This window comes from Trematomus bernacchii, unplaced genomic scaffold, assembly GCF_902827165.1.
Source record: "Trematomus bernacchii unplaced genomic scaffold, fTreBer1.1, whole genome shotgun sequence".
NCBI classification, from domain to species: domain Eukaryota; kingdom Metazoa; phylum Chordata; class Actinopteri; order Perciformes; family Nototheniidae; genus Trematomus; species Trematomus bernacchii.
This window is the reverse complement of record NW_022987552.1, coordinates 1765322-1777821: the sequence shown is the minus strand read 5'-3', so window position 1 is coordinate 1777821 and position 12500 is coordinate 1765322. Positions and strand designations below refer to the sequence as shown.

The following is a 12500-nucleotide window of genomic DNA, read 5'->3' as shown; positions in this document are numbered from 1 at the left end:
AGGAAAAACTCCAAACTCAAGGCTTTAAAATGGTTGTTCACGAACCAATAAGTGAGGTTTCAGAGACTTCATCCATCCTAAGTATCCTAGAACAGCGTTGTATTCCTATTGTGTGTCGATTTTTTGACAGGATTACTTCAATTGACTTGGAAGAGCTACTACCTTTAAGGCAAAAATCAGGGAACAGATGTTTTGCACAAAAAGCATTGCACGACTGTAACTTGTTTGCCTGCAAGAAGTGCATTGATACACATGTGTAGATATTTGTATGAAGGTTAATGATAAATCCCCATGCCCTTGAGATGGATTAACATCGCAACGCTTCTTGTTTTAGGCTCACCAAACAAAGATGAATGCCACAAAAAGAATCTGTGACAAGGCACAATGCGCCACAATCAGGCCAGGAAAGTATAATAATAATGACACCAAAATAAAATGATGAATGAGTGTCAGTGGAAGTTTACCTACCTGAATAACTCCTGTGTCACTGCCTCCACGGCGGCTTCAGATGGAGACAGAACAACAAAGATTCATGTTTTAACTTCAACAATCGGCAGCCAACCAATACTTATTAACACATCTACTATATGTGGGCATTACACTAAGATATTATTATGTTTAGGCTCATAGGCTATAGCATACGATTAGGAAGTGGAACTAATACAAAAAACTACTTTTTTACACACATTTCCGATTAAGAGGATCTATCAAAAGTATTTTGTATATCCAATGTTTTCAAGAACAGTTAAGAACGTATCAATATTACTTTTAAAGCTACCAAATGAACAAAGAATAGGTTGTTCTTATCACTCTTAGAAACAACAGGTTAACTATAGGCTGGTGTAAAAGCTAGCTTCATACACTTTTTGCTTGGGTTCACAATATATATTGTACAACTGATATTTCAGCAAAAACAGGCTCATTTGCAGAGAATGGAGCCAACTTTATACACATTTCTTGCAAATTCCCTAATTTAGAACAGCACATTTCAACCATAAACTTAGGTTTACACGTATACTTCTTATTTGTGCAGGATAGTAGCCAAAAAAGCAACACAATCCTTTTGAGAATTTGTGGCTAAGTACTAAATGTTATTTGGAAAGGAAAAAGCATTTAGCCAATATGAGTAAAGTTAACATGAGGAAAATAGCTGGTTGAGTAGCTGCTAACATATTAGCTGCTACTAGCTAGCCAGGCCGCTTTCATCCATGTGCATTGATTAAGAAATGAGAACGAAGCTTTGAAAATAAATCAGACAAACATGGTTATACCTCTGACTCCTTTGGATCGTGTGCGATGGCGTTTTTTAACCGCATTCACCTCCATCTGAAGAGAAAACACAAGTCGATACAAATCAAGTTGGGGTTTTTCTTTGTATCACATAATTGAGTTAAATTACTGCCAAGAAATAGAAGACTCTAGCTCAGCTGGTTGTGAGTGTACTTTACCTGGTCAGAGCTCGGTGTGGCACTGGTTCTTTAGCTAAAGAGTTTTTATAGCAAACTGAATTTCAGAAGCCGTCTTCCAGACTCATGATCTGCAAAATAAAACACAGAAATGTTTTCAGAGTTACGTTGCAAGAACTGTGGGCTGTTTTGAACACTTAAAGGTGGGGTATGTAATTTTGGAGAAACCAGCTCGAGTGCGCTAGAATTTGAAAGTACAAAAATCTGCCCCTTCCTTCAGACTTCCTTACAGAGCCCCTCCTCCAACACACAGGAACGTGCACATGACCAATGAGGGCACGAGATAAGTTTGTGCACAGATGGAAGGCTGACAGGCAGGTAGGCCATCCAGTTATTTTAGCCGGGCCGGCTCAGATGATTGGTCGTGCTTTTTACAGTACTACGGCTTCCACAGATGATATTTTTTGTATGTATTTATTGTCAAAGCATTTAATATATTCATTGCTATCGGGATGTTAAGAGCATTCCATGGAATATAACAAAAAGTGTATCTGAAATAAATTACATACCCCACCTTTAAGTCTCTATGAAATGTAAAATTATGATATCTTTATGACATTTCAACAATTGAAAGACTCAAATATCAAAACACGTTTCCACCGATATTTTAAAAACGTGACATTTTATTCATTCAGGTTTCACAGATTTTAGTAACCTTCAGCATAGCCGTTTATTCACTCAGTCAATTAGGTGTTTCTTTGGAGAGGTTTTATGGACTCGCTGCTACAAAACATTTTGAGTGACCCTGACCAGCATAGAAAGCAAATGACCCTTAACACATCCCAAATAAATTGATAAAATAAGTGTTTTTTACAGAATGTGTCTTAGTGAAAGGATGGGTTGCTTCAAGAGGGCGAAACATCTTACTAATACGATGAGGACGTGAAGATTTGCAACCTATGACGGTAAAACCACATCCAAATTATCAGAAATTAGGTTTTTAGTGACGTTTCTCCAACTGGAAACAAATTACAGTAAGACAAAAGAACAATAACTTATCATAACATCTTATTTTGTTGAATGAATTTCATTTCACTCCAACAAGAAAATACAATCTTCAATATTAACAATAGTATTAAAAGAGTTGCAAAGTGAAAGGATTGACTTTGGACATCAAATAACTTCAAATCCATTTGTCCAATGACTTAAATCCATCAATAATAAGTTCCATTTGAGCGATACTGGCAGACAGGCACCAGGCAATTACACACACAAATCAAACATTTTGATTAAAACTACACATTTACTCTGGGTTTGAAAATGTTGGAAAAGTTTGGGCCAATGTAAGAACACAAATCAACAAAATATATAACATAGGTGTAGTTTAAAGACCTTTTAATGCTCAAATGCTACATAATTAACACTTAAAGGTGGGGTAGGTAAGTTGGAGAAACCGGCTCGAGATCGCTAGAATTTGAAAATACACAACCGGAGAAAATCTGCCACTTCCTTATAGAGCCCCTCCTCCAACGCACACGAACGCGCACATGACCAATGAGGGCACGAGATAAGTTTGTGCACAGATGGAAGGCTGACAGGCAGGTAGGCCATCCAGTTATTTTAGCCGGGCCGGCTCAGATGACTGGTCGTGCTTTTTACAGTACCACAGCTTCCACAGATGAACTATTTTTATGGATTTTTTGTCAAAGCACTTCAGATATTCATTGCTATCGGGATGTTAAGAGCATTCCATGGAATATAACAAAAAGTGTATCTCGAGCTGGTTTCTCAAACTTACCTACCCCACCTTTAAGCATTGTTAGTGTTGTTAAATTATAAAGGCAGACCCCTATATTCGTATGCATTTTCCTTATAGTAAAGAAAATACTCCACTTTACACCTTAACCAGTTTATATGAGATGTAGATGACTCTAAAATGATCCCATTGCCTTCACTCCATCAATAGTTGAGTCTTAATTTAGCAATTAATTGAAATGTTACAAATACAATCCAAATAAAACTGCTGCATATTCTCTTTCTTAAATTCCAAATAGGACCTAAATCTCATGAGATCCTGCTGGGAGCGCAAACAGCAACATGAAAGAGACAACAGAGAAACAACAGGGTGATGATGATGATGATGATGATGATGATGATGATGAAGACGTGAAACACAGCGTCTCCTCGGCTGCAGTAAAGCTCGGGGGGCTTTTTCAGCGTTAATATAAATGTAAATTGTGGACAGCCTCGCCTGAACCCTCTGCCGACACCCATTATGTTGCCACGGCGCAGCGAGGCCGAGTGCATCTGAGGCCACCACTCCAACTCCACCGAGCTCCAACGCAACTTACATCAAACACACACACATACACACACACACACACACACACACACACACACTCCCCTCCCTCACTCACTCGCCGCAAAAAAAACTATACGACTGAGTGGGCTGCACACTTAATGGATGTGTGTGTTCTGCAGTGTGTGCGTGCATGTATGTACGTGTGTGTGTGTGTGTGTGTGTGTGTATGTGTGTGTGTGTGTGTGTGTGTGTGTGTGTGTGTGTGTGTGTGTGTGTGGGTGTGGGTGTGTGTGTGTGTGAAAGACGTACTGACATTCGTGTGCATGTGTGTCCTCACAAGTGTGTGTCTATAGGCTGTGTCCTCGTTTGTTTGTTTGTGTGTGCGTGCATGTATGTATGTACGTGTGTGTGTGTGTGTGTGTGTGTGTGTGTGTGTGTGTGTGTGTGTGTGTGTGTGTGTGTGTGTGTGTGTGTGTGTGTGTGTGTGGATGTGTGGGTGTGTGTGTGTGTGAAGAAGAAGACGTACTTGCATTCGTGTGTATGTGTGTCCTCACAACTGTGTGTCTATAGGCGGTGTCCTTGTTCTGCCTCTGCACATGTGTGTGTGTTCTCTGTTCTCGTACTACTGCCTTTGTGAGGACCGAGTTGAGGACAATTCGGATTATCAGGACATTTGAGCAAAATTAGTGTTTTTTTGTTTTGGTGTCTCATGTAAAAATACATCCACATGTGTGTGGGTGTACACATCTCTGTATCATAATGTACAATATTACTATTCACTACTATCATGCTCCTCCTAAAGAAGTTCTTTAATTTATTGTTGTGTTATGCAAGAAAACGTGAATAATTGAAGCAAAGAAATACACAAGTGTGCGTGTGTGTATGTGTGTGTGTGTGTGTGTGTGTGTGTGTGTGTGTGTGTGTGTGTGTGTGTGTGTGTGTGTGTGTGTGTGTGTGTGTGTGTGTGTGTGTGTGTGTGTGTCTGTGTGTGTGTGTGTGTGTGTTTGTGTGTGTTCAGTTGTGTGTTTGTCTGTCCTATATGGCTGGGTTGGCGCTGTGTGAAGAGGAGCTTTTTGCTGTTTAGTATTCAGTCCAACACTCTGCCTGTCTGGTACAATATGATGCAGAGCTACCCTATACTGACACACACACACACACACACACACACACACACACACACACACACACACACACACACACACACACACACACACACACACACACACACACACACACTTTAGTCAACCACACATAACAGCACAGAGCTTCACTCACTTTGCCATATAGAGAACACTCTGTACCTATGTGACTTTTTTGTGAACACACCCTGGTGGCTGCATCGCCCCCTGTAGGTCAAAGCCAGCACAACACTTCACATATACCATACAATTTAATATATATGTGACTTTAAAGAGGACATATTATGCAAATGTTCATGTTCCTTATTTGTATTTTTGGCTTTTTGATCACCCTCTGTCTGAAACCAGAGCCCAGTCTGCTCTGATTGGTTAGCTGGCCGGCTCTGTTGGTCAACCGCTTAGAGATGTCCCGCCCCTTAGCCTATCACGTACAATGTGTTGGAGCGCTAGCCAATAGGAGCACAAGTATTATATACTACAGGGAAAGGGAAAACCACAAAAAGCATAAAAGCGCCCCTTTAACTCATGAAATAAAATAAAACTTTAAAAAAATTATTTGTTTCTGTTTCCATAAAACACTTGAGCAGCTCAGTGAATTTTGGGATGAGTTCAAAATGAAAATGGATTAATGGTGCAGAGAGTGGAGGATCCTGCTTTTGGAGAAGTTACAACATATATATTTGTCTATAAAAAGTTCCCTTAATTATGTAGAAAGGTTTTATATGACAAAACGTCGATATGTGGGTGGGTCGACGGGATCTATTGGACACGGTCCTTGGCTAAAGCTGTTAAAAGCAGAAACTAAAGTGTTATTGCACAGGTTAACAAGTGAAATGCGGCTTGTTTTATTCCACCCACAACACAGGTTAGTGTGTAAAGCAATTCCCAGCCAAGTATCAGATCAGATAAAAAATAAAATTACCCAAAACCTGAGGACTCAATTGCACACACAAAATATTTGTTAGTCCCAACTCCCTTAAAAATGTTCCAGTTTCAGTCTGCCTCACCTGCAGCCAAACAATCACAGGCAAATGTTTGTGAGCCCAGACAAAGCACACACACACACACACACACACCACACACACACACACACACACACACACACACACACACACACACACACACACACACCCACACACACACACACACACACACACACACACACACACACACACACACACACACACACACACACACACACACACACACAGACACACACACACACACACACACACACACACACACACACACACACACACACACACACACACACACACACACACACACACACACACATACACACACACACACACACACACACACACACACACAGCAGCCAGGTGAAGTGTGTGTTTGCAGCAAAGCCCGACAGCAGCTCTGTGTTTCATTACAGCAGAGCACTTTTATCAAACCCTACAAACAGAAACACCTGGTGTGTGATGTGACGCTGCAGTGCACAAACCAAACAACACAACTGAACAGAGAGAGAGAAGGGGGAGAAAAGGGGGGGAGAAAATGGGGGAGGCAGTGCTTCTGTCTGTCTGCACATCAAGGGAGAGTTTGTGTTATTCTGGTCATAAACTGCGTACACGAGTGACGCATAACATCTCAAATTGTTAGCCACAGTGGTGTCATTTCTCCAGGGAGGCTAATGATTGGGTGGTTGGTTCTGTACTTTGGTCCAAACTTTAAAAACTAACCTAAATAAGACATTTGAGGTCTACAGAGGATAAAGCCTACGAATAAATTGGATGAAAATCCAGACGACATAATCAGCAGGCAGTAGTGTAAAGTAACTAAGTACATTTACTCAAGTACTTTATTTAAGTACAATTTGAGGGACTTGTACTTTACTTGAGTATATCCATGTGTTGCTCCGTCGTACTTTTACCCTAATACTATTGAGAGGTTAATAGTGTGCTTTAATTCCACTACTTAATGATATATAATAATATAAATAAAGTATTAAAATAATAGACCATATTTTTTAAGACGAGAAAACTCATTAAGTAATTAAACTCGACTGCACTCTCTAACAATCACCTAATAACTTAATTGACTCAATTTCAGATCCAAGTGCAGGTCAAAAAACGTCAATAAGTGAATTATTTACACAACTAATTCATAAATTGGCGCCACATTTGTTACCAAACCTTCATAATATTAGCTGATGACGTTACTCTGCTGCATTCAGATGCATTTTAAACTGACTGATGTACAGACGGCTCTGCAGTACAGTGTGTACAGTTGGTGGTGTAATACACACTAACACACACTAACACACACACACACACACACACACACACACAGAAAGCAGCAGTCTGGTGTGAAGCCCCCCCTGTACATCAGCCCCACTCCTGGTTTCCATGGAGACTGGACCGATCGTGTGATTAGCCGCGTCAATTAACCTCTGACCAATCACAGAGCAGCAGCAGCTGACTGTGATCTGCAGAATCAGACATCCCAACACTGCATGCTACACAGCAATGGAGGCTGATGGGGATTCTGCAATTAGCAAAAAACACTTGTTTTATAACCAAGTCCATAAGAGTCATTCTCTCTTTCTCTTTTTGTATGTATTAATATCATGTCTGTTTCATCTGGAAAACAGGATACGAAAAAATGAATTATGCTTTGTTTTGTTTTGGCATTTCTCTTTTGGGTTACTACAATTTAAAAACCACATTATGTTACAAATGTTCCTTAAAAAGCAGCTTTAAAATAATTTCAATGCTTCACTGACTTGTAATATCGAGAATGATGTCTCTATGATTCTATAAGTCTCTTTTTGCATTACGTTACTTGATTGGGTCGTTCAAATTCCTGTAAAAATGTATTCATTTATTTTTCAACCTTTTTTTAAACCAGGACAGATTCAGAAAACAGGAAGTCATTGCCGAAGCAAACAACAGAGTATGAGTAAAACGAAAATATGTCAAAACAAATGGTGTAGTAATCGTACACAAGTGCGTAAGGCTTTGCTGATTTTGATGAAAGTTGATCATATTTTATGAAGAAAACTTGTTCTGCTTTTCCCTTGATGTCCTCCGCCTGCTCTGCTTTAAGTTTCGGAACAGAGAGCTTTACAACTTTGCTTAAGTAACGCTAACCGCTAACTACTGCTAAGTCCCCAATAGCTAGTTAGCCGTTAGCTATGTTTCCTCTGCACTATTTCTTAATGCTGTAAATGTCTTTCATTGTTGTAAAGCACTTTGAATTTCCTTGTGTTGAAAAGTGCTAAATTAATAAACTTGCCTTGCCTTGCCTTGCTTAGTTAGCCATTAGCTAGTTAGCCGTTAGCTAGTGAGGCATTAGCTAGTTAGCCGTTAGCTCTCGCTTAATGTAAGTCGCTTTGGATAAAAGTGTCAGCTAAATTAAATGTAGTTAACGATAGTGGTTTGTAAGTGAATGCATTCTCAAACTTTAAGGGTGATAAATTGCAAAAACACCAAAGCTCACATTATGTGGCTTTCACTGACATGTTTGAGCAATGTGCGCTTATACTTCTGATGTTTTTAGTGACTTTTTGGGAGATTCCTGCACTTCCATTTCCCATAAACTGATGGAAACATGAGCCCACTCCACACATGATGTTTAAAAAAAGACCCCTTCAAGGTTTCCTTGCCCAAATGAACCCTGGTGCACTGCATGCTTGCCCTCTCAGCTCTGTCAATTTGGGAAAGTAGAAATTGTGAAAAAGGTCTGGATCTGGTGTCAAGTCAGCACTTCAGAGGAGATGAAGTCCTCTTCAGCACTCGGACCATCTTCTGTCGGAGGATCTGTCGCTTCATCTACTGTGAGTTTCTGCACACAGCTGTTCCTATTGGTCAGACTACTGTGAAAATACTAGTTGAAGGTCTCAGAAAGTAAAGTTAATCTGTCATTAAACCCGTTTATGATGATGCAGTCATCTCGAAACGGAGACCAGAAGACAGGTGTATTCTCCAATAATGTTTGTTTGTTTGTTTGTTTGTTTGTTCACAGCATGTAAAGCGGCCTTGGGTCCCTTGAAAGGCGCTATCAAAATGTAATCTATTATTATTATTAATAAAAAACTATGATTTCTTTAATTAATACGTTAATGTGTGCAGAAATTACAAACCCCTTATTGCATATATATTCAAATACTGAATGATAATTACAATCACTTTAATTATGCGGCTTGTAAGGAGTATCACATTTTTTATACTTTACTGAATCCAAAAAGGGAGCGATGGACATAAGTGAAACCCCCTCTGGAGGAAACACAGGGATTTGAGTCTTTGCAGACCATTTACATGCACTAAAACCTATATAACACACTACAGGAAATGGAACACCACAAGACGCATTTACACAAGTCCCCGCCCCCTGACTATGTGATTGACAGGTGGAGATGTGGATGTGATCAGTGAGTGAAGCTTTAAGGATCTGTAACAAGCAGACGAAGCGAGTCGTAAAAGAAACAAAGATCGTTACTCCTGAGATTAGTGTGTGTTAACAGAAAAACATCCAGACTAACAGGAGGGGATTCGGGCAGATATGTTGTCACTTTTCAAGACTTAAAAACCTGGGAAAAAAATATATTTGATTTAAAGTTATCTAACTGTATTCAGACATATTTTAACTGGAAACCCTTTCCGATATGTTTCAGGAAACCTCAGCGTGTGAAGGTTAAATGTCACGTGTCGGATAAAAATGTAATGTTTGTCATTTGCTCTCAAACCACTCTGCCATTCACATGCAGGATTCTTTACGCACACACTTCACGAAGAACAGGATCTACCCACGATGAGTCATTAGAAAGTGTGTGTGTGTGTGTGTGTGTGGTTTTGATACTATGAGTCATTCGATGCTCCAGAATAGAAAGTGGATGATGCTTTGTGTGTGTGTGTGTGTGTGTGTGTGTGTGTGTGCGTGTGTGTGTGTGTGTGTGTGTGTGTGTGTGTGTGTGTGTGTGTGTGTGTTAGTTAATCAGATTGATGGGTGTGTTGGCAGCAGCTCAGATTAAATAACCCAAAGACAGACACACACAACACACACACACACACACACACACACACACACACACACACACACACACACACACACACACAAGTAGTTCAAATAAGGTTTCAGGGGCTTTTCGTTATGTTATCAGCAACGTTTTCTTCCTCAGATTCTATATTCAGTGCTCGTCACATTCAGATGAAATCGTGTTTATCAACCAGCTTCTCTTTAATCACGTCTTTTCTCTTCCTCCCTCCCGGGGTGTAAATCATTTGCCAAAAACAAGACAGAAAGTACAAATAAACAATGTTAAAGTTGAATTTATCTGACAGTGTTATATTTTCTTGTAATTTCCCGACTAAAAAGACATTAGATTGCAAAATGAAGCATCACATTTCACAAATTCTCATGCAAAATGTTGCAAATGAAGCACGATGCAAATAGGTGCGTGACAGCTTGTGACATGCAAATAGTTTCAAACATGTCACTGGTTTGCATCGGTGGCCATTAACTAAGTAGATTTGCTCAAGCGCTGGCTTAAGTACTTTAACTGTTCTTTGGTTTTTCAATGTACTGCTTCATTTGACTTTGTAATCCATTCATTTATTAATAAGCAAGCTACAGGTGGTGTTACTGGTGTTAGTCCTTTTTAGCAAACAGGGGACGTACTGTTTGATATGACACACTCGCCATTTAACCGGTAAAACTAGGATTAACAATTTGATATAACTCCCATTTCCGCAAGTTTATTACACTTACACGTTACATCTGTGTCACTGCCTTTATATTACATTACATCACATTACATGTTAGACGCTTTTATCCAAAGCGACTTACATACTCAATACTGTGGGCAATCCACACAGGAGCAATTTGGGGTGAAGTGTCTCAGGGACACAACGACATGCTGACTGCAGAGGGGTTTGAACCTGTGCTCCCCCTGATCCGAACACCAACGCACTAGCCCACTGCGCCACACGCCTGTATATTTTTACAACGGTCTAATTGATGCATCTGTAAAAAAACATTCATGTACTTTCTTAAACTTGCATACAGATCCTCCTGATGTTAGTCCATATCAGCAAACAGATGACACACTATTCATTTAACGGGTAAAACAACGATTAGAAATGCGATATTATTTTCATATCTGCATTGCCGCTAATTTGAAACATTTACACGTCCTGTGTCGCTACTTTAAAAACATATTTTTACGGCTTTTGCTCACGTGAAAATACAAAATATAGAGCACATCACTTCAAAGTAGCTGCGTACTATCGGCTAGGTCTAATGACTGATGTACGAAACATAAAACGTCAAAAAGTCTGCAATTAAACCGCAAAACACACGGACTGATGACACCTCAAATAACCAACGTCTTTGTGCAATAAACCCGGCTAATGACTGACGATATTGTGCACAAATACACAACTTATTATTATTTAGCTACAGATGGTTACACTACTGACAGTAGTCCATATTGTCTCATACATTACGCATTGTGTCACAAAGTACAATCATTTAAAGGGTCAAACTCAGATGTGATTGAACTCTCTTATCTGCAACTCATCATTGCAACAAAGCTGCATAGTGTCGGCATGACTGATGCGTGATCGCTTTGCTTGCAATCAAACCACCGACCATGTTGACTGATGATATACCAAACTTAGCTACAGGTGGTTACACTGCAGGCATTAGCAAACAGGTGTTTCACTTCACGCGACACACTCTTCATTTAACTTGTAAAAACACGATTTAAATGCGATATAACTTTCATATCTGCATTACCACTATTTTGTAACACTTACACGTTCATTATGCATCTGCGTCTCTGCTCTGTTCATGTATATCATCTTAAACTTGCACAACATGTCAAAGAGTCTTCTCTCAATTAAACCTGAAAACACACAGACTGACGATATTCAGCATAAGCACACGACTTATTATTTAGCAGGCTACGAGTGGTAACAGATTTTAGTCCGTATTCGCCAGCAACAACACACTTTAATTAAACCGTAAAAACTCAAATAACAATGCGTTATAACTCCCATACCTGCATTGCCACTCATTTATAACATCACATTTCACTTGTTAGACGCTTTTATCCAAAGTGACTTACTCACTCAATACTGTGGACAATCCCCACAGGAGCACTTTGGGGTGAAGTGTCTCAGGGACACAACGACATGCTGACTGCAGTGGGGTTTGAACCTGTACTCCCTTGATCCGAACACAAACGCTCTATCCACTGCGCCACACGCCTCCTATAACAATTACACTCTTTACCAATGTTGCTCCCGTGAAAACACAGAAACACAGCACGTCAGCTTGGTCTAATGAATGATGCATGAAACATAAAACATCAAAAGGTCTGCAAATAAACCTCAAAACACAAGAACTGATGATATTCAGCTCGAAGATCCAACTCAGCTACAGGTGGTTACACTGCAGGCATTATTCCATATTAGCAAACAGAGCACCAAGGCACCGTTTCATCCAACAAACTCATCATTTAACTTCGGGAAAAATGTGAAAATGATCTCATATCTGCATTACCACGAGTTTGTAAACGTTCATTAATCATCTGTGTTACTACTTTTACACGTCTTTTCCTCACTTTTGCTCACCTGAAAATACAGATAACTTCATGAACCTGAACACAATCGGCTCGGTCTAATTAATGAT

General features: G+C 39.7%; 1 protein-coding gene across 1 annotated transcript in view; it reads right to left on the bottom strand.

Annotated features, from left to right (window-relative positions):
• Positions 1-12500, bottom strand: part of myt1la (myelin transcription factor 1-like, a) — an 83393-nt gene that overhangs the window by 68561 nt on the left and 2332 nt on the right. Inside the window, exons 2-4 of the mRNA XM_034123786.1 lie at positions 1449-1537; positions 1272-1326; positions 469-502 (exon numbers count right to left, since the gene is read on the bottom strand). Coding sequence (XP_033979677.1) covers positions 469-502; positions 1272-1326 — 89 coding nt within the window. The 5' untranslated portion in view covers positions 1449-1537. The remainder of the gene's footprint in view (positions 1-468; positions 503-1271; positions 1327-1448; positions 1538-12500) is intronic.